We start from the raw sequence: 23,550 nt of genomic DNA, 5'->3' as shown, positions 1-23,550 counted from the left end.
CGCCGTCCTATATATTTGCTAATATGGTATAATCATGTTACCAATAGAATCACATCTTACAGGCATCTGTTACTATCGCACATTGAGGGTAATTCCAAGTTGATCGCAGCAGGAATTTAGTTAGCAATTTGGCAAAACCATGGCCCTCATTCCGAGTTGTTAGCTCGCTAGCTGCTTTTAGCAGCATTGCACACGCTAAGCTGCCGCCTACTGGGAGTGAATCTTAGATTAGCAGAATTGCGAACGAAAGATTTGCATAATTGCGAATAGAAATTACTTAGCAGTTTCTGAGTAGCTCCACACTTACTCTGCCACTGCGATCAGTTCAGTCAGTTTCGTTCCTGGTTTGACGTCCCAAACACACCCAGCGTTCGCCCAGGCACTCCCCCGTTTCTCCAGCCACTCCCGCGTTTTTCCCAGAAACGGCAGCGTTTTTTCACACACACCCATAAAATGGGCAGTTTCCGCCCAGAAACACCCACTTCCTGTCAATCACACTCCGATCACCAGAACGAAGAAAAATCCTCGTAATGCCGTGAGTAAAATACCTAACTTTTGAGTAAAATAACTAAGCGCATGCGCAGTAAGCGACTAATCGCAATATAGCGAAATTCGGCAACAAGCGAACAGCTCGGAATGAGGGCCCATGTGCACTGCAGGGGGGGCAGATATAACATGTGCAGAGAGAGTTAGATTTGGGTGGGGTGTGTTCAATCTGCAATCTAATTTGCAGTGTAGAAATAAAGCAGCCAGTATTTACCCTGCACAGAAATAAAATAACCCACCCAAATCTAACTCTTTCTGCACATGTTAAATCTGCCTCCCCTGCAGTGCACATGGTTTTGCCCAATTGCTAACTAAATTCCTGCTGCGATCAACTTGGAATTACCCCCATTAATCAGTCAATTTGTTGTTGTTTTTAATTTACAATACAAACTGCGTCATTTAGCCAATTTGAGTCCTCATTGTAGAATAAAGGTAGGCACACACTAGGCGACGTGCTCTATGAGCTACGTCTCCTAGTGTTTCCCCCTCCCAGGCCGGGCGGTCGGCGGTTGGGCATACACACTGAGCGATATGACGTTCACATCGCTCAGTGACGTCACGCAGCGGCCGGGCCGTAAAGGCAGCTCGTGGACGACAGTCCAGATTGAGCTGCCTGCACGGCCGACAGAGAGGGTCGTTAACGACCCGTGGGGCCACACATCGCTGGTCGACAGCGGCATACAGACTTGCCGAGAAAATGAGCGACGTCGCTCAGGAAGTGTGAAAATGAGCAATGTCGCTAATTTTCTCGGCTACTCCGAAAAGTGCATTTACTGTATACACAAGGCCAATCTTTGTAAATGATGAAACCAAATATTGAATCTGGAGTTCTGAAGATACAATGCAGTTGCCAACATAAAAGCTAAAGTTGGACGAACCCCTGGAAGCTTGGGCTGACATCCAGTTTGAATGGTTGCACATAACAATACCTAAAATTTAGATTTAATTATGAGGCAAAATAATTCATATTTCCATTAAACGATGTTGCTCCTGATATTTAACTCCCGGGGAGCCTTCGAGGCTGGTGCTACCCTTATTTATTTATATTTTGGTATCTTGTCAAATCTATTGACTTGGTTGGGGACCCGTGCCAAAGGGCATTTGAACGTGAAAAATAGCAGCCGGAGGGCAGCGATTCAGCAATCACAGGCTGGAATAAGATGGATCATATTCCTACAAAGTGCATCGTATGCGCATCGCAGAATGAAACCACATGAAGCTTCCATAATCGCCTTTGTGCAGTATGCTGGCTCAGCGCTGGGAAAGGTCAACATTTTTTTGGAAATAAGATAAATATGACACGTAGAACGGGAAAAAGTATTTTTAACATAATAAGTATAAATATGTGTATTGTTTTATGTCAATATTTAATTTTTTTTTTTAAAAAGCGCAGCAAATGTAACCGTTTTGGTTAATGAATTCAATCCGCGTCAGAAGCCAAAATACAGAGAAAAACGAGTTTAGAGATAAAATAAATTTCTGATGCACTGGTGACACTCCATGTAGATCATATTGCAGGAAACCGGTCCAAAATGCCTTCCAATCAAAGGTCAATGTAATAGAAGGGGCGTTTTGACCATGGCCTACTACCGGCAACCGAGTAGAAATTCTTCAGGATCCGCACTTGATCTATCTGCATTTCATGGCAAATATATTTGTGTGATACGATTGTTTTTGCTGTTTTCTATAGGTCCTCCGCGCATTTCCGACAAAGTGATTCACCGGCAGACCGTAAGATTGGGAAGAACCATTAAGCTGCTGTGTCCGGTGGAGGGCGACCCTCCTCCTCTTACCATGTGGATGAAAGACGGGCGCTCAATCCACAGTGGCTGGACGCGATTCAGGACGTATGTTCAAGGTTTGAAAATTAAAGATGTGGAGAGTGAGGACGCCGGTAGCTACATCTGCAAAGCCACCAATGGGTTTGGAAGCATCAATGTCAATTACACGCTCATTGTAATCGGTACGTACCTCCTCAAGATGTGCATTTTGTAATGTCTGGTTTCGTAGTGATCATGGTCTGTTTTGTTTTGAGAGTCACCGCTAAAGAGCTGTAAGACGTAGACATCCCTCTGGGCTCGATCACATTTTGCGTTTTCCATTCTAATTAAGTTTGACAAATCATTATTGAGTACTTTGTGTTGATTAGTGGGAATAAATTTCAGTTCAATCCATTCTGATTCCCTGGTGTAACACGGCATGATGTGAAAATGCCAGAGCGGGATGACCACCGTTTTACATCCGCTGTGAAAGTTAATGGATTTCCGTGATCTTGCACTACTGTGGTTGTCTCTGCTGATCGGTATGGGGATTTCCTTTATCCAGACAATTAATTTTGACTGTGGTTCCTATGCTGCAATAGGATATAATGCATCAATCAGGGACTTGCTGAGGTGGGGAAACGGATATCCATATGGACTTTGTAGGCCTAGAAAAGACTGATGGATCCCATAGTGTGTGTGTGTGTGTATCTGGCATTCTTCAGGATTCTGTGGGTAAATTTTCTGCTGAAAGATCCTTTTGTTAGCTTCTACCTGACTGTGATGATATGGGTTGGAATGTTCTGTACACAAAATAATGTTTTCTGATTGAATCATTTGCGGGGTTGAACGTTCTAGATCAGATATTTTCAACCTTTTCACCACTTGCGACACACTGAACAAAATTTAAATATTACCAAGGCACACTCAAATATAATGGTGATGCATGTTGCAGTTGTGTGTCCTAGGATGTCATGTCGCAGCTTCTCCATAGGTAACGCCTGAGCCAATTCTGAGAAAGCCAGAAGAGCCCAACACTGCCCGGGCCCAAAATTAGAACTGGCTCTGCAACCACTAAACCCACCAGTATTGATCGTTCCAGGGCCTCAGTAGCGGCAAAACACTGACGGGCCTGGCTCTGCTTCTATGGCAGCACACCTGGAGACTGCTCAGGGCACACTAGTGTACCACGGCACAGTGGTTGAAAAACACTGTTCTAGATCATCAAAGATCGCTTTCCAAAGCAATATGATGAGCATCGTCTACTATAATTTCAGTCAGGATTTCAATTTCAAAGAGATATACAATTTGATCGGCATCCTGGCAGTCAAAATACAGACACCGGAATCCCGACACTGCTCGGAATGGTGGTGCCGGCATCCTGACTATGAACACAGTCCCGGCGCCAGAATACCGACAGCCGGGATCCTAAATGAGTGATTGTTGGGCCATCGGAGAGGTAAGATGCGAGTGGGTTAGGTTTATGCTGTGGCAAGGGGGGTTAGGTTTAGGCACCACCGCGGAGGGTTAGGGTTAGGCTACGGGGGGGGGACGGTTAGGGTTAGGCTGTAGCAAGGGGTGGCTAGGAGGTCATTGCTGAAAGGTAAATATACTTACTTTGCCCCCATTGGATACTCACCATCAGGATGCCGCAGTTGATATTCTGACCACCGGCATCCTGACCACCGGCCTATCTGACCCAATCCATATAATCATATAAATGTCACACTGACCCAAAAAGATATAAGAGGGAATTCCGTTAGCCATGATAATTTAAGGAGGGCTAATTGAAGCAGTGGGGCTATTCAGTTGTAGCCAGCGGCAGCCCACAGGCTGCAGTTACCAAGAATTTATTTATGCTGGAGAAGAAATCCACATTAATTGGTCTGTTTGCGGGTGCCGAGAACATGTTGACCCATAGGTCTGTGTCCTTATCCCGGATTCTATTGGTTAACTTGTATTAACAAGGTAATTAACTGGCTGAGAAAAAAATGCTATTATTGACTAGCTCTTGGCGTTAAAGCCCGAGGCTACCACCCTGTTTCCTGTATGGTAAATTACTGCTGCTAATTGAATTCCCCCCATAGTGAAATATCAGAAGTACAGTACATGGCCCATGCTGTATAGTTGAGGTTAGACATGTATACCCCATATGATATCTGTCTTTATGTCTCTGTTGAGAAGATTTCTTATTTTTCTTTTCTTTCAAGTTTAAATGTCTGCTCTGAGTGTGCGCCATGCTGCACGGTTATCCGCTTTCACACGCCTTAAGGTGCCATACACTAGACGATATTATGACAGATTTGTCCATATCCGATTGATCGGAACTACAAATCGTTCATAATAGTGCAGATCGTTCAGTGTCTGAACGATCACGATGCGCGGTCCCACTGGTCGTTGGTCGTCAACTACAGCATTCTCCTAGATGTAGCCACTCCCAGATCTTAAGATATATCTTAAAGATACATCATGTGTATTGTACTGTATCGTTTTATTAACAGCAAATCACCATTTACAGGTCGTCTGGTGTATGAGCACCTTTAAATCAAATAGACTAAGCGGCTCTTGCTCTGTTTTGAATTGTGATTTATGGGTGTATTAATGTCATATGAATCAGTGTTGTCAGTACTAATGTGATGTCACATCCACAGCGTGACGTTGTTTATTTTTATGTATATGGCTTGCTATCGGTGTTTTGGTGAGTTATCCAGATATGAGATGAAAAACGCGTACTGATTCGCCCAGTCCACGGAGGCCCCCTATCATATTATGTCACCCACTCATTGGTCTTGAGATGTGAATACTGAAAGTTGTTTGCATTACAGATAAACTTTTAACACAGAATGGTAACAGCTTCTCATTACTTTATTCGTGGCCTGCACGATTGGCAGGTATCCTGATTTAAGATGGGGGGGGGTCTCTAAAATCTACTTGCAGATTAACAAAACTGAGTAAACTTTTTGTTTTGCTAACATGATTGTGTTTGAGTATTTGTGGAGGCAAATTACTTCTGTTACCTGAGATTGTTACCTCACTTGTGCTGCAGCGCACTACTGTTGGAAAGGTCATTTTAATGTCATCCCAACCAACATGTCATTAATATTTTGAGTCTTTTTTTTTTTTTTTTTTTTTTTTAAATCTGTAGTCTGGCTTGTTGGTACGGACTATTTCACAGGATATGCTGTGTTTTGCAAAGTGTCTAGGCTATAGATGTGTCCCCACACATTTTGCCTCAATACGCCACGCAGCGGGAGATGCCTGGCGTGAGTGAGCTGACAGGTCCCGTGCAACTCTGCCAGCGTCTGGCGTCTTTCTATACCGAAAATGCATCTTAGTCACAACTCAGTGCAACTAGTACGCACAGGGAGACTGTACTGATTAATCAGTATGTATAGAAAATCGTAATCCAAAAAAGCCACGCCGCTGCATCGTAGCATTTCGTATGCATAATGAGAGACTTAGTCACACACAGATATACAAACATAAAATTAATCAGCGCAGTCTCCTGGTGCATCCTAGTTGCGTTGAGACATTTTTGGCAAAAAAGACGTAGATGCGTATTGCCTGATGCTAACATAGTCTCACAGGACCTGGGGTGCTAAGAAGGTCTGTTTGGCGCGGACGCAGCAAATATGTATGAGGACACATATGTACGTAAAAAAAAAAAATAGCTTAGTTGGAATGGATTCATTATTCATTCTGTTGTGTGGTTGTTAATTAAGGGAAGACTGGGAAAGCTCAAGCCTAGATTCCGTCAGCAAAATGTGTGAGAATTTGGCAAATATTTTGTGTCTGTTTTGAAAATTATACTCCTCTCTACATAGCATTGGGGGTCTGCTGATCAAAGGGGGAAGAGTACTAAATCTGGAGGTTTTTGCCGGAAATACAACATCTCCCGATTTTGTCAGGCCCCACCGCCAGTGATTGGATTATGCATGATACCAGCAACAGCTGGTGCGCTCCCGCCATGACATGGCGTGCCAGTGGTCACCCCAGAAAATGCAGCCACCCAGGTGGTATTAAGTGTTAGCCAGGTGGGCCAATGTAATCTGGCTGGACACAGATAAAATTGATCATTTTTTTTTTCTTTTTAGACTGTAGCGACTGAAACCTTTCCCCTAGTGCAGTACGCATCTACCTCTCCAGGATTTGCACAAGGACAGACACTTCCCGCATTGTCCTGGCGGGTGCTAAGAGTACTATTGCTGCAGATAGCAATTATCGCCAGGTAGCTGTGTGTGTTGGGTGAAATGGCCTGAAAATAATTCTCTATAACTAGTATAAGCAGGAATAGAAAATCTCCCCATTCGAGCCATACTAATAAATAGGCCCCGTGGTGTAGCGGAGCAGTGATGAACTTTCAGTCCATAGCAACCAGTTTGGTATTGCCTGTCTACAGTGCCGCTGCGCTCCAACTAATGATAACTGATATCTGATGGATTGCTGCGGGTTTCCACACATGTCTTCTATTTGCACTATTAAATAACCTGTCTTTAAGATTAAATTAGACTCCAGAAGACTATTTATAGTTTATCCATATCAGAAACATACTCTTGGAATACTGAATATTACTTCTTAACATTTTCAGATGTTCAGAAGAGTCGTAAAAAGTATTTCTGCTGTTTCCCCCCCCACATCCCACATCCACGCTGTCTCCAGATGCCTGGGCTTAGTACAGTGTGGATATAGGATAAGCTTCAGGGATTATGGATATGTGCAAGAAAATGAATAAACATCCACTTTTTAGCTCCCAAAAAAATGTCCTTTGTGGAGCTCTCTCCCATAAACTGTCTGTGTGTACTGCGTTGTGTAGCATTGCATGTCAGGGATGAGGGTAATCCAACCCTACAGTGTCAGGCCTCAGTCATCGCTTTAGCTCGTGTTTGACCTGTGTGCAAGGAACGGGGACGTAAGAGCCGCAAAATAAAAATACATTATTTCATACATACTTCACTGTAAGTAATAGCACTGTGTAACAAACCACAACCTGGGTATGTGTTGTTTATGGGGATCAGTTGGATTTTATGCTTGTTGCCTTGGCACAACTTGACAGTAGGGTCTATTTACTAAAGCCTTGGATGGAGATAAAGTGGATGAAGATAAAGTACCAGCCAACCAGCGCCTAACTGTCATTTTTCAAACCCAGCCTGTGACATGACAGTTAGGAGCTGATTGGCTGGTACTTTATCTCCACCCACTTTATCCTCTTCCAAGGCTTAGTAAATAGACCCCAGGGTTTTGTCAGGATTTTCTGTGGAGCCAACATCTTTTAAGGACTCTCGGGCCCTCTTAATAGCCTGCGGTTAGCATGCACGGCCGTGATTCTGGGGAGTTAGACCGTATTTTTAAAAGGAAAAAACCCACCCGATTTTATTTGTTTTCTTTTAAACTGACCTGTGTTTTGTTTAGGCTTTATTAATCAGTGATATATGCGTTTATGTATATATATATTTTTTTTTTCTGACCATCATAACTCAGCAGGAGGCCAGCCTCTGATGATGCAGCTCATAGTGAAACGTGTCAGCAATGCCCTTTCCCATCCACTTCCCTGATTAAATTGGTGGGATCTGGCAGGGTGCTTTACACACCTTCGAGTCTGGGAGAACACTCAGAAATTGGGAGTTATCTCGTAAATTCCGGGAGGAAAGTGTGATGTTAAAGCAGGTTATACATACTGTAGGTTTACTGTATCTTGTGTATTGTAATACTAATGAGACTTGCTAGCCTGGCAATAAAGTACAAAGGGGTCTATTCATGGGGATCCGGTCTCTAGGTCGACCACTATTTGCCGACAGGGTGTCTAGGTCGACATGAGTTTTTCACATTTTACTTTTTTTAACTTTCTCATACTTAACGATCGACACGGACTACGATTGGAAATAGTAACCTGTCTGAAGCATAGCGAGCCATGCGAGGGGACACAGTGCACTAATTGGGGTTCCCGGTATGGAGAAAACGACACCTAAAAAACTCATGTCGACCGTTTGACCTGTCGACCTTCACCATGTCGACCTAGAGACTCTGTCGACCTATTTACTGTCGACCAATAGTTACTGTCGACCTTCCATACCACACCCTTATTCATGAAGCAGTGAGCCAGTGGAGAAGTTGCCCATGTACACCAATCAGTATTGAAGTAACATTTATAATTTGCATACTGTACAGTTGTACGGAGCAGCTGATTGGTTGCCATGGGCAACTTCTCCACAGGCTCACTCCTCCATTCTTTTCACCGCTTCATGAATAGACCCCAGAGTAAGTTAAAATATGAAATAATGAATGCTTCTGTCTTTTCATTTGCTTTCCTTATGCCGTAGTTGTATTCCTCGCCGTTGTGTTCAAGAGTCTCTCTGAATAGTGGGGCAGATGTATTACGCCTGGAGATGGCATAAGGAAGTGATAAACCAGTGATAAAGGCATGGTGATAAATGCGCCAGCCAGTCAGCTCCTAACTGTTAATTTACATATTGTAGCTGATTGACCGGTGCGTTATCACCTTGCACTTATCACTGGTTTATCACTTCCTTATGCCTTCTCCAGGTTAATACATCTGCCCCCGTGAGCCTTAAGCGTTGATTCCTTTTAACAATCACTATGATTTTTTTTAAATCTATGCTACACTTTGCTATACATGATATTGTTGCTGAATAATAGGAATTGCATGTTAATCTGTGTTCCCCTAAGGGTGCAGCGTTGGAGGCCGTGGCACACACACAGAAAGGTTCTGTGTAGAGCTGTCTAGTCAGACATGTGTCTCCACGCTGTTGTTTTCCTTGCTGGTACCGCAAAGCAGATTTTGTGATGGTTTGCTGCATCCGACATGCTGTAGATTTCTTCCTAGACAAATAGGAGAAGCAGCATACTTACCTTTCGGTTGCCAGCTAGACCTGGTTCTGCTTATAATATTCCGGCATCATCTAAATATACAAATGTTCACACAAAAGAAGTTAATGAACAGCGAGGCGACAGCAGAGAACAGAGCGTGTTTAACCAGTAGTCTAGTTTAACAGGCTTTGTGGCTTACCACAAGATTGGAACTGCCAATTACTATACAAGAACGACAATTACGAGTTCAGCGAGAGGGAACCTTTTTTTTTTTCTTTTTTTTTTTAACCAGCAGCTATCTACTTTACAAAAAAGTATGGTAAAAAGAAAAACAAAGTTCATGAAAACACAGAAAAAAAATAAGAATAAAATCCACGAAAAAAAAAAAAAAGCAGACAGCCAAAGTAAAAAAAAAAAAAAAGATTTCTCGTTGAAATATGCAATGCTGTCCATCGTCTCTTGAATGCCTTTCAAATATCACTTCCCTTAGGGATTAACAGGAAGTAAGTGTGTTTCCTATTAATTTTGTGTGTTCCGGGTTAACCCAATTATGTAAACAGTAATATTCACTCAAAAATATTTCATTCAGTTGGACGTTCCCAGTCTGTGAAGAGAACTGAAGCAACATAAACTAGTGCTGTTGAATAAGGACAATGTAGTGGTGTATTTAGAAATGTTGTGTACAATTAATTATATTTAAATTATGCTCTTAGGGGGAGAATTAAATTCCGGCAGATCCATTCGCACACACGAATCAGCATGATAACAGCCGCACGCCAGCCCAGTCTCACGCATAAGTGTTCTCCGGCCCATAGGGTAACAAGCACTTTTGTGGGAATCTGGCATTCAGCCTGCTGGGCTAAAGGCCCGTACACACTGGTCGATATATCGTCCGTTCTCTTAAACGGCCGATATATCGCGGGACCATCGGCCAGTGTGTACGGCCGATACGTCTGTGAACTCCGTCGTTCACAGACGTATCGCGTCGGCCGTGCAGCACAACCAACGGGCAATATATCTACCGATATATTGGCGCGTCGCTGTGTGTGTACGGGGCGGTCGGCCGACCGCCCGTACACATGCTGCGGCGGCCGGCGGTGATTGACAGCTGAACTGGGTGAGCGTGTGTACACGCCCGCCCAGTTCATGACGTCAGTCCCCGACGGTGTGTATGCACAGCACACTGCCCGATCCGTCCATAGATATATCTGCCGATCAATTGATCTGCAGATATATCTACTAGTGTGTACCCACCTTAAGGGTGTGAGGTGGGGGCTGTGGTCAGTGTTTAAAAGGGGATTCAATTGCTGGTTGGCACCCTTTGCTAGCAATTGAATCCCACCTAAATCTCATAATACACATTTTTTTCTCTCTAAATACACTGCTATATACAAACTTCTGCAACTCCTATCTATGCGAATGTTGACTTCTGATGTCATTACCTATATGCTGAGTTTATCACTTTAATGTTCAAGTAGGAAAATGTGTGTATTATAAGATATAAGGTTTCTCCTACTATAACTATTATGTATACAGAAGATGACTAGAATGTCCACGAACTGTATTGAAGTACTTGAGGGGAAATGCATCAAGCCTTGGAGAGAGCTAACGTGGAGAAGTTTCCAAAAGTAACCAAAGACTGTGCTAGATAAATGGCAGTTAGAAGCTGTGGGTATCTTCCCAGGGTTCCCCCTTAGCATTAAGCATTGTGCCTTGGTGGTCTCTGTGACTTTAGGTATGCTTATAGGTATGCTTATAGTGTACAGTAAAGTATGTGTACATAATACCACATATATATAAAATGTCCTCACTGATGTCACTAGTTCCAAGTGAATACTGTAGATTAATTTAAATGCCTCTTCCCTCAGTGATGTTGCTACTGTAGTTAATAGTAGTGAAAGGATAGGAAGAGTCTTAGTGCCTAATCCCTCAATTATGTCCCTAGGTTCTAGTGAAGTGGGTGGGTGAAGTTGGTGCCTCATATCTTAGCGATGTGACTCCAGTGACTCCATATTGGGTTTGTCTCAGAAAAAATGGTTGCCTCTACTGCGTAGGTGACAGATCCACTTTAAAATGGCTGAACGTATGTGCACATCTCAGTCATGCAAAATTACTGTTGTTCATCCTATTTCCAAACCAAACATCCAGGTAAGTGACTAATTTGGAACCACACTATAGGGATCTGATGGGCCATTCAGTGAATAACTAGCTTGCAAGGAGCAAACAATACAGTGTAGTCCTCTGACAACCACATACACACACTGAAGTCTCCAGACTTCAGAGGATCCAGGTAAGGGAAAGATCTTAAATATATTTTCTCTATCGTCCTAAGTGGATGCTGGGGTTCCTGAAAGGACCATGGGGAATAGCGGCTCCGCAGGAGACAGGGCACAAAAGTAAAGCTTTTACAGGTCAGGTGGTGTGTACTGGCTCCTCCCCCTATGACCCTCCTCCAGACTCCAGTTAGATTTTTGTGCCCGGCCGAGAAGGGTGCAATTCTAGGTGGCTCTCATAAAGAGCTGCTTAGAGAGTTTAGCTTAGGTTTTTTATTTTACAGTGATTCCTGCTGGCAACAGGATCACTGCAACGAGGGACAGAGGGGAGAAGAAGTGAACTCACCTGCGTGCAGGATGGATTGGCTTCTTGGCTACTGGACATGAAGCTCCAGAGGGACGATCACAGGTACAGCCTGGATGGTCACCGGAGCCACGCCGCCGGCCCCCTCACAGATGCTGAAGCAAGAAGAGGTCCAGAATCGGCGGCTGAAGACTCCTGCAGTCTTCTTAAGGTAGCGCACAGCACTGCAGCTGTGCGCCATTTTCCTCTCAGCACACTTCACACGGCAGTCACTGAGGGTGCAGGGCGCTGGGGGGGGGGCGCCCTGGGAGGCAAATGAAAACCTTTAAAAAGGCTAAAAATACCTCACATATAGCCCCAGAGGCTATATGGAGATATTTACCCCTGCCTAAATGTACTAAATAGCGGGAGACGAGCCCGCCGAAAAAGGGGCGGGGCCTATCTCCTCAGCACACGGCGCCATTTTCTGTCACAGCTCCGCTGGTCAGGAAGGCTCCCAGGTCTCTCCCCTGCACTGCACTACAGAAACAGGGTATAACAGAGAGGGGGGGCAAAATAAATGGCAATATATTAATATAAAAGCAGCTATAAGGGAGCACTTAATCATAAGGCTATCCCTGTCATATATAGCGCTTTTTGGTGTGTGCTGGCAGACTCTCCCTCTGTCTCCCCAAAGGGCTAGTGGGTCCTGTCTTCGTATAGAGCATTCCCTGTGTGTCTGCTGTGTGTCGGTACGTGTGTGTCGACATGTATGAGGACGTTATTGGTGTGGAGGCGGAGAAATTGCCAAATATGAGGATGTCACCTCCTAGGGGGTCGACACCAGAATGGATGCCTTTATTTGTGGAATTACGGGATAGCGTCAACTCGCTTAAGCAGTCGTTTGCCGACATGAGGCGGCCGGACACTCAATTAGTGCCTGTCCAGGCGCCTCAAACACCGTCAGGGGCTGTAAAACGCCCCTTGCCTCAGTCGGTCGACACAGACCCAGACACAGGCACTGATTCCGGTGGTGAAGGTGACGAATCAACCGTATTTTCCAGTAGGGCCACACGTTATATGATTTTGGCAATAAAGGAGATGTTACATTTAGCTGATACTACAGGTACCACTAAACAGGGTATTATGTGGGGTGTGAAAAAACTACCAGTAGTTTTTACCGAATCAGAAGAATTAAATGACGTGTGTGATGAAGCGTGGGGTGCCCCGATAAAAAACTGCTAATTTCAAAGAAGTTATTGGCTTTATACCCTTTCCCGCCAGAGGTTAGGGAGCGCTGGGAAACACCTCCTAGGGTGGACAAAGCGCTAACACGCTTATCAAAACAAGTGGCGTTACCCTCTCCTGAGACGGCCGCACTTAAAGATCCATCAGATAGGAGGATGGAAAATATCCAAAAAGGTATATACACACATGCAGGTGTTATACTACGACCAGCTATTGCGACTGCCTGGATGTGCAGTGCTGGGGTAGTTTGGTCAGAGTCCCTGATCGAAAATATTGATACCCTGGACAGGGACAATATTTTACTGTCGTTAGAACAAATAAAGGATGCATTTCTTTATATGCGTGATGCACAGAGAGATATCTGCACACTGGCATCACGGGTAAGTGCTATGTCCATTTCGGCCAGAAGAGCTTTATGGACACGACAGTGGACAGGCGATGCGTAGAGGAGTTATTTGGGGTCGGTCTATCGGATTTGGTGGCCACGGCTACGGCCGGGAAATCCACCTTTCTACCTCAAGTCACTCCCCAACAGAAAAAGGCACCGACCTTTCAACCGCAGCCCTTTCGTTCCTTTAAAAATAAGAGAGCAAAGGGCTATTCATATCTGCCACGAGGCAGAGGACGAGGGAAGAGACAGCAACAGGCAGCTCCTTCCCAGGAACAGAAGCCCTCCCCGGCTTCTACAAAAGCCTCAGCATGACGCTGGGGCTTCGCAAGCGGACTCGGGGGCGGTAGGCGGTCGTCTCAAGAATTACAGCGCGCAGTGGGCTCACTCGCAGGTAAATCCCTGGATCCTGCAGATAATATCTCAGGGGTACAGGTTGAAATTAGAGACAGAGCCACCTCGCCGTTTCCTGAAGTCTGCTTTACCAACGTCCCCCTCAGAAAGGGAGACGGTTTTGGAAGCCATTCACAAGCTGTATTCTCAGCAGGTGATAGTCAAGGTACCTCTTCTACAACAAGGGAAGGGGTATTATTCCACTCTTTTTGTGGTACCGAAGCCGGATGGCTCGGTAAGGCCTATTCTAAATCTGAAGTCCTTGAACCTGTACATAAAGAAGTTCAAGTTCAAGATGGAGTCACTCAGAGCAGTGATAGCGAACCTGGAAGAAGGGGACTTTATGGTATCCTTGGACATCAAGGATGCGTATCTCCACGTTCCAATTACCCCTCACACCAGGGGTACCTCAGGTTCGTTTTACAAAACTGTCACTATCAGTTTCAGACGCTGCCGTTTGGTTTGTCCACGGCACCTCGGGTCTTTACAAAGGTAATGGCCGAGATAATATTTCTTCTTCGAAGAAAAGGCGTATTAATTATCCCATACTTGGACGATCTCCTAATAAGGGCAAGGTCCAGAGAACAGCTAGAGATGGGTTTAGCACTATCTCAAGAGGTGCTAAAGCAGCACGGATGGATTCTGAATATTCCAAAATCCCAATTAATGCCGACAACTCGTCTGCTGTTCCTGGGGATGATTCTGGACACAGTTCAGAAAAAGGTTTTTCTTCCCGAAGAAAAAGCCAAGGAGTTATCTGACCTGGTCAGGAACCTCCTAAAACCAGGAAAGGTGTCTGTACATCAATGCACAAGAGTCCTGGGAAAAAATGGTAGCTTCTTACGAAGCAATCCCTTTCGGCAGATTCCATGCAAAGGGATCTGTTGGACAAATGGTCAGGGTCGCATCTTCAGATGCACCTGCGGATAACCCTGTCGCCGAGGACAAGGGTATCCCTTCTGTGGTGGTTGCAGGAGGCTCATCTATTGGAGGGCCGCAGATTCGGCATGCAGGATTGGATCCTGGTGACCACGGATGCCAGCCTGAGAGGCTGGGGAGCAGTCACACAGGGAAGAAATTTCCAGGGAGTGTGGTCGAGCCTGAAAAAGTCTCTTCACATAAGCATTCTGGAACTAAGAGCAATCTACAATGCTCTAAGCCAGGCGGAACCTCTGCTTCAAGGAAGACCGGTGTTGATCCAGTCGGACAACATCACGGCAGTCGCCCATGTAAACAGACAGGGCGGCACAAGAAGCAGGAGGGCAATGGCAGAAGCTGCCAGGATCCTTCGCTGGGCGGAGAATCACGTGATAGCACTGTCAGCAGTATCATCCCGGGCGTGGACAACTGGGAAGCAGACTTCCTCAGCAGACACGACCTTCACCCGGGAGAGTGGGGACTTCATCCAGAAGTTTTCCACATGCTATTAAACCGTTGGGTAAAACCAATGGTGGACAGGATGGCGTCTCGCTTCAACAATACACTGGACAGGTATTGCGCCAGGTCAAGAGATCCGCAGGCAATAGCTGTGGACGCGCTGGTAACACCTTGGGTGTACCAGTCGGTATATGTGTTTCCTCCTCTGCCTCTCATACCAAAGGTATTGAGGATTATACGGCAAAGAGGAGTAAGACTAGTGGCTCCGGATTGGCCAAGAAGGACTTGGTACCCGGAACTTCAAGAGATGGTCACGGACGATCCGTGGCTTCTACTTCTGAGAAGGGACCTGCTTCAGCAGGGTCCTTGTCTTTTTCAAGACTTACCGCGGCTGCGTTTGACGGCATGGCGTTTGAATGCCAGATCCTAAAAGGAAAAGGCATTCCAGAAGAAGTCATTCCTACCTTGATAAAGGCAAGGAAGGAAGTCACCGCGAAGCATTATCGCCGTATTTGGCGAAAATATGTTGCGTGGTGCGAGCAGCGGAGTGCTCCGATGGAGGAATTTCAACTGGGTCGTTTTCCTACATTTCCTGCAATCAGGATTGTCTAGGGGTCTCAAATTGGGATCTATTAAGGTTCAAATTTCGGCCCTATCAATATTCTTCCAAAAAGAATTGGCCTCAGTCTCTGAGGTCCAGATTTTTATCAAAGGAGTACTGCATATACAGCCTCCTGTGGTGCCTAAGGTGGCACCGTGGGATCTAAATGTAGTTTTAGATTTCCTCAAATCCAATTGGTTTGAACCACTAAAGAATGTGGATTTGAAATATCTCACATGGAAAGTGACTATGTTACTGGCTCTGGCTTCGGCCGGGAGAGTATCTGAACTGGCGGCTTTGTTTTATAAAAGCCCTTATTTAATTTCCATTCGACATAGGGCAGAGCTGCGGACGCGTCCGCATTTTCTCCCTAAGGTGGTATCAGCGTTTCACCTGAACCAGCCTATTGTAGTGCCTGCGGCTACAGACGACTTGAAGGACTCCAAGTTGTTGGACGTTGTCAGAGCCTTAAAAATATACATTTAAAGGACGGCTGGAGTCAGAAAATCTGACTCGCTGTTTATACTGTATGCACCCAACAAGTTGGGTGCACCTGCTTCTAAGCAGTCGATTGCTCGTTGGATTTGTAACAAAATTCAACTTGTACATTCTGTGGCAGGCCTGCCACAGCCTAAATCTGTTAAGGCCCATTCCGCAAGGAAGGTGGGCTCATCTTGGGCGGCTGCCCGAGGGGTCTCGGCATTACAACTCTGCCGAGCAGCTACGTGGTCAGGGGAGAACACGTTTGTAAATTTTTACAAATTTGATACCCTGGCAAAGGAGGACCTGGAGTTCTCTCATTCGGTGCTGCAGAGTCATCCGCACTCTCCCGCCCGTTTGGGAGCTTTGGTATAATCCCCATGGTCCTTTCAGGAACCCCAGCATCCACTTAGGACGATAGAGAAAATAAGAATTTACTTACCGATAATTCTATTTCTCGGAGTCCGTAGTGGATGCTGGGCGCCCATCCCAAGTGCGGATTATCTGCAATACTTGTACATAGTTATTGTTAACTAATTCGGGTTATTGTTTAGGAAGCCATCTTTCAGAGGCTCCTCTGTTATCATACTGTTAACTGGGTTTAGATCACAAGTTGTACGGTGTGATTGGTGTGGCTGGTATGAGTCTTACCCGGGATTCAAAATCCTCCCTTATTGTGTACGCTCGTCCGGGCACAGTACCTAACTGGAGTCTGGAGGAGGGTCATAGGGGGAGGAGCCAGTACACACCACCTGACCTGTAAAAGCTTTACTTTTGTGCCCTGTCTCCTGCGGAGCCGCTATTCCCCATGGTCCTTTCAGGAACCCCAGCATCCACTACGGACTCCGAGAAATAGAATTATCGGTAAGTAAATTCTTATTTTATTTCTGAGGGCGTCCTGGAGTTGGCTTATCTGCTCAGTACATGTTGCCAGAGTGTCTGCACCGATTGTATCTCTTGACCTTGAAGACAGTCCTCATACTTCCATCTCTTTATACCATAACTGGATTATCCCCTCCAAATTGCCCATGGTGCCCAGGTGGTAGCTATTTCCACAGCTCATTAATGCCATGTGCGGTGAGCGTGGCCCATACATTTGGTTCCTTCTGCCTCAGATGGTGAGCAAGAGATCAAAGATCAGACAGATGTTTTTCATAGTCTTATCTGTCCGTGTCTTCCATTTCATGCATTTGTTTCTCTGATCAAAGGACATGGAGTGGTGTGTCACCTCTTAGTGATGTTTGGCTACCTCGGGGTCATTGGATGGAGGATCTGTTTGCTACCACTGTCCTTGGGGACTCTTCTTCGGATCTTGCACTGTGCCAGTTTACCGTCTTGTTCAGTCACACTTTTTATTCGAATGGCCCTTCAAGCGTCCTGAGGACTAATGTTTTTCTTTCAGAGTGTGCGGTCAGGATTCGAGATTCGGGAGCAGAAGACCCAGCTGGGAAAAGAATATAAGAGGGAACTTTCCAACTTCTTTTCCTTCATTTCTTCCTTTTAAAGGTGATAACCTTGTGGGGAGACATTACGATTATGAGCCTAATTCAGACCCTGATGCCCTTTGTGTCGTGCGCACATGCAGCAGCCGCTGTGTGCGCGCGCACACGGTGAGATGCATAAGCATCTCACTGCTGCGATCGCCTCTGCCTGATTGACAGGCACAGGCGGTCGGGGAGGGGGCGTGCCAGTGGCGTTTCAATGCCGTTGGTGGAGGGTGCGGTCTGGACCGCTGCTGGGGTTGGCTGCGGCGGCTGCGTGACCTCACACGCAGCCGCTGCGACCCAAAACACTAGGCTGCATAGGCAGGTAGCTACTGACTGGGTGCGAAAGCATCACCGCTGTCGTGCAATGTTTTTGCCTCGCGGGGGGGCGGGGGGGTGGGGTGGATGTGTCTAGGGCTTGACATGTGCGGTGGACTAGCCCTGTGCTCTGCGTCCCCCAGCATGTCAGAGATTCTGGTTGTAGATGTGCTAATTATAGCACATCTCTGATCAGCTCTGAATTAGGCACTATGTCAGCATAATAAGCGTAGACCTATATGAATATATATCTAGAGCAGCAAATAAGCTTAGTTTCTAAAACATCTCCCTTGTTTCTAGAAACAATGTGATCATACTATTATTTAGAGTGTCCAGTCTTTGTTTCATGAATGCGGATTCCTCATGTGCACACACGGCTGCATGAATGGCCGTCTCAAGAGTTGAAATGGGGGCTGGAAGCATTTTTTTCTGGCATAATGTTTGGAAAAGAAGACTCTTCTAGACGAACGGTCCCGAGAGCTCTGAGGAACGAGACTGCTCTCAGTCAGGGCTGCTAAAGACATTAAGTTCCTTGAAAACATCCATCTATCAGCAGTGAGGTATTTGTAGAAGGCCTACTTTCTGCCCTTTTCGGCCCACTGATTGTGTACAGTGCCTTTATTGTGAGAATTCCACGATGACCCTTTACCCCCCAGTAATGATGACAGATTTATGGATTGTAACACCCAGGAGCTGATGCATCTGATAACTGCGCCCAGCCTGCCCTACTGCTGCCAATTTCTATTTTTAATTGTTGGGCTCCTTTAGGCATTACTTCCATACCTCGCTTTTGGGAGGGGAGGTATAACACTGCGAAGGTGGGCATAACTTGATGGTGACGGTCAGACATCAAGCGGAAGGGGGAAGGGGCAAGGCTTATGATAATGCATTATTGCATTTCCACAATGGTCACTGAGGTGACATACGCCTCTTCAAGGCAGTTCTGTAGAGTTGCTTTGTGGAATGTTGCTAGGAAGTGCGCAGTTCTGCTGCTGATGTCATAAATCATGTGGTAGGAATACAATATCATTTTTTTAAATTTATTACCAGTTATTTATATAGCACACACATATTCCGCATCGCTTTACAGACAATATTTGCCCATTCACATCAGTCACTGCCACAGTGGAGCTTACAATCTATGGGGGTCATTCCGAGTTGATCGCTCGCTAGCTACTTTTAGCAGCCGTGCAAACGCATAGTCACCCCCCACAGGGGAGTGTATTTTAGCTATACAAGTGTGCGAACGCCTGTGCAGCCAAGCGGGACGAAAACGTTTTTTTTGCAGTTTCTGAGTAGCTCTGGATTTACTCAGCCCTTGCGATCACTTCAGTCTTTTTGGTCCCGGAATTGACGTCAGACACACGCCCTGCAAACACCTGGACACGCCTGCATTTTTCCAAACACTCCCTGAAAATGGTCAGTTGACACCCACAAACGCCCTCTTCCTGTCAATCTCCTTGCGATCGGCTGTGCGTTAAATCCATCGCCCATCAACGATCCGCTTTGTACCCGTACGACGCGCGTGCGCATTGCAGTGCATACGCATGCGCAGTGGTACCGTGTTCATTGCGCTGCGAAAAACGGCAGTGAGCGATCAACTCTGAATGACCCCCTATATTCCCTATCACATGTACATGCAGACACATTCACACTAGGATTAATTTTGTTGGGAGCCAATTAACCTACCAGTATAGTTTTGGATTGTGGGAGGAAACCGGAGTACCCGGAGGAAACCCACACAAGTACGGGGAGAATATACAAACTCCACACAGTTAGGGCCATGGTGGGAATCTAATCCATGACCTTAGTGCTGTGAGGCAGTAATGCTAACCATTACACCGTCCGTACTGCCATAAATATAATGGGTGATGTCACTGTAATACGTCCAAATTATATTGAACATTTAGTGGCTAAGAGAGCTGTTTTAGTTAAGAGTTGCCACCGGATCTTATGGTTCTAGCATGCAGTATAGACTGGTACGGATCCCTCCGGTACTGTTTTTATCATACCTGGATGATCAGATCCCCCACTCCCCTCCCCAATAAAAAATATTTCTGGGCACCTGGTATATTTTTTGCTGTGAAGATATTAATGGAACAGTCTCTCCAAATATATCATAAGCAAACTGTGATGGAATGGAGAGCGCCGCTTCCTGCCAGTTCCCTCGTAGCACTTCATTTCTATTAACCTTATTGTTTTCCAACTTCAGCTTGTCCATAAAAACAAGGAAATTCAATTAAATACACAGTATAAAGATTCAACAGAAGGGGAAAGCAACCATTCCAAATGCTTCATAATAAATGGCAAGAAGAAACATTTGGCAAGTCTCCCTCGCTCTTTCTACTAAACTAATGAAACAACTGGATAATTAAAAAAAAAAAAGTCTAAAATAACTTTTACAGTGTCTCCTACCCTATTTTTCCAGGGCACACCGGCACCTCCTGCATGGAGGGAGGGAGAGAGAATGGCCACGATTACCATTCAATTGGAACGCATGCAGATGGCTAACTTATGCTGCATTCACACCGCAAATGCCGGGTCCTACCCGGTAAGACAAACGTGTACTTACCGGGTGGGATCCGGCATTTGCGCTCCGTTGCAGGCTTCCCGACCCGGCAATATACCGGGTCGGTTGCCATGACAACGGAGGCCGCAGCAGCAGCAGGGGCGGGGGTGGAGGCGGCGTCGGGAGATGAGCTCATCTCCAGCGCCGCCTCTCCCTATCTTGTGAATGGGAACCGTGTCGCATCGACACGGCTCCCATTCACACCGCACCTGACCCGGTAATCAACCCGGGTAAAACCCTTCTTTTTTACCGGGTTGATTTACCGGGTCAGGCGACCCGCTAAATCGCCCAGTGTGCTTTCACATCGCACACTGACCCGGTTCGACACGGCAATATGCCGTGTCGGTACCGGGTTATTTGTGCGATGTGAAAGGGGTATTAGATGCCATCAAGCTGTCCAATGTGCTGTATGACTAAAAATTCATGTAAAACACATTAAAACATAAATAAAAAAATAAAAAGCGATGCCTAATTTTCTTCTGGTAAATGCCGCGGACAGCAAGCCGTTTCACTTGTAAACGTTAGTGGTCCTTCCGTAAATGAAGTTGCCTTGAAATGTTTCCTGAACAAAGGTCCTTGACTATATTCCTGGGCATAGCTAGCCATAGTACGGTAGCTGCAGGTGGTGCCATTGCTGTTGGACTCAGAGACTTAAAGGGGAGTGTACACCATACTTGCCTACCTGACCCTTTCCATGAGGGAGAAGATGCTCTGTTCCTGGACTTTCCTGGTAATGTATGATTGCTACCACCTGTGGTGAAACACCTTTCTTATCAATTAACTAGCTCACCTCAGGTGATGGCAATCATACATTACCAGGAAAGTCCAGGAACAGAGCATTTTCTCCCTCATGGAGAGGGTCAGGTAGGCAAGTATGGTGTACACATGACATATAGTTGTCTACCATGGCATTACCTGCTAAGCAATTAGGTCTGGCCCGTTGCCCGTCTTGGAAAGGGGGTCTCATCAGCCCTTATAAGTGGTGGTCTCTGTCTCTCTCTCAGTAAAACTCCATAACCGATATGACCCATGTTTTACTCTCACAGGCACAGCTGAGCTAATGATCCTGGCACGGTCTGAGATTAAGCTTATTTTTTTAATATAGCCTTTTGGAAGTGAGGGGTGTGGGATTGAGCTCCATGGGGAGGTGGGGATTAAGAATAATTTAATCTGTGGGGAGGGACGGGACTGTAATATGGCATAATAGGAACTAGGGGTCACTGTAATATTTGACAGTATTTACTGGGCCACTGCAATGTGGCATAACTGGGGCATTACGATGTGGCATAGTAACTAGGAGACTACAGTGTGACCACTGGGGGCAATTCTGTGTGGCATAACATGTATTGGGGACACTGGGGCATACTGTGAACGGGGGCACTCTTTGGCATAAATTGTACTGGCAGTACTACAGTGTGGTATATTGTGAACTGGGGCACTACAATGTGGCATAATATGAACTAGGGGCACTATGTTGTGTAATTGAACTAGTATACACTACAGTGGAGAATAAAATGAACTTGGGCACTACCTCAGAGTATCAAATGAGCCAGGGCACCACTATGGGGCATAAAATGAGCCAGGGCATTACTATGGGGGCATAAAATGAACCTGGGCAATACTATGGGGTATAATATGAATTAGGGCACTACTTCATTTCACTACTACATTTATATTGTTGCTATGGGGCACACAAAGTTCCGGCTACTCCCCTGACCATATTATATTTTCATTGTTGAGAAACATTAGCTTTTATTGTTTCTTTTGTTACATAATGAACTTTTATATTAATTTCTGCCCTTCAAACCCCTCCAGCCTTGAGATCTGTATAAGTTACAATTTATCGCACGTACACTGATGGCCACATGGTAATTTGAAGGACAAATGATAATATTTCTGAAGTTTAAACTCTCTGTACGCTTGTGGAAACATAACTCATACAATTAGGCAACTGCTGCACATTTTAAGACTTAGGGGGACATTTACTAAGCAGTAAAAAGAGCGGAGAAGTGAGCCAGTGGAGAAGTAGCCCATGGCAACCAATGAACACTGAAGTAACATCTATAATTTGCATACTATAAAATGATGCAGAGCTGCTGATTGGTTGCTGGGGCAACTTCTCCACTGGCTCACTTCTCCGCTCTTATCACTGCTTAGTAAATGTCCCCCTAAGTTTTAATGTATGTGGATCACAAGTGTCCTATAGATTGTAATTTGTGAGCAGCGCCCTCTTTATCTAATTCCATGTCTAGTTTTATTACCAGTTTGTTCCTAATTGCTACAACTCTCTAAATAAATGATAATAATGTATTATAATATGTGCGCGGTATCCTATATGAAACATTAACTAAAACCGAGCTAACAAAGGCAATCTTATATAGTGGGCAGATATTAGTTTCACGGAGAAGTTCAGTGGACACTCAAGTATTAGTGAATGGAACAGAAACTTTGTGTCGTAGCGTTTATTCTGTGCATTATATTGAGTTTTATTAACATAAAATGCCATGTTTACAGTCATGTATAATAATGTGACTAAGGACAGATATTTTGTGGCATAAACAATTTTCACGTTGTTAATTTGGGTTCTGGACTACAGATAGACAGTCAACTGGTCAACGAGTAAAAGGTAGACGGTGCTTAAGGTCAACATGAGAATAGTCGACACAAGTTTTTTGCCCCCCAACTATTTCATCCTTTACCATCCACATGGACTACTATTGGGAATAGTAACCTTGCCCAAAGCATGGTGAGCGGAGCGGTACACTAATTGGGGTCACATGATTAAACATTGAACATGAGAACAGAGAAACTTAAAAAAAAAAAAAAAAAAACTTGTGTCGTCATTTCACTATGTTGACCTTTTGGATGTCGACCATTTGGGGTCGACCTATTGACTATTTTTTTCCATGTAGAACTATTGATCCACACCTGTTAATTTACTAGGAACTAGTGACAATGCTGTCCCCTGTGAGTCTGCGACGGGCATGCTTAAAAGTCCGTTCCCA

At 45.2% G+C, this 23,550-nt stretch overlaps 1 protein-coding gene across 1 annotated transcript in view; it reads left to right on the top strand.

Moving 5' to 3' along the window:
- FGFRL1 (fibroblast growth factor receptor like 1) overlaps window positions 1-23,550 on the top strand; it is a 180,635-nt gene that overhangs the window by 98,734 nt on the left and 58,351 nt on the right. The window contains exon 3 of the mRNA XM_063924962.1: window positions 2,237-2,509. Coding sequence (XP_063781032.1) covers window positions 2,237-2,509 — 273 coding nt within the window. The remainder of the gene's footprint in view (window positions 1-2,236; window positions 2,510-23,550) is intronic.

This window comes from Pseudophryne corroboree, chromosome 1 (assembly GCF_028390025.1).
Source record: "Pseudophryne corroboree isolate aPseCor3 chromosome 1, aPseCor3.hap2, whole genome shotgun sequence".
NCBI classification, from domain to species: Eukaryota; Metazoa; Chordata; class Amphibia; order Anura; family Myobatrachidae; genus Pseudophryne; species Pseudophryne corroboree.
Note: the sequence above shows the minus strand (reverse complement) of the source record. Positions and strands in the feature narration are given on the sequence as shown.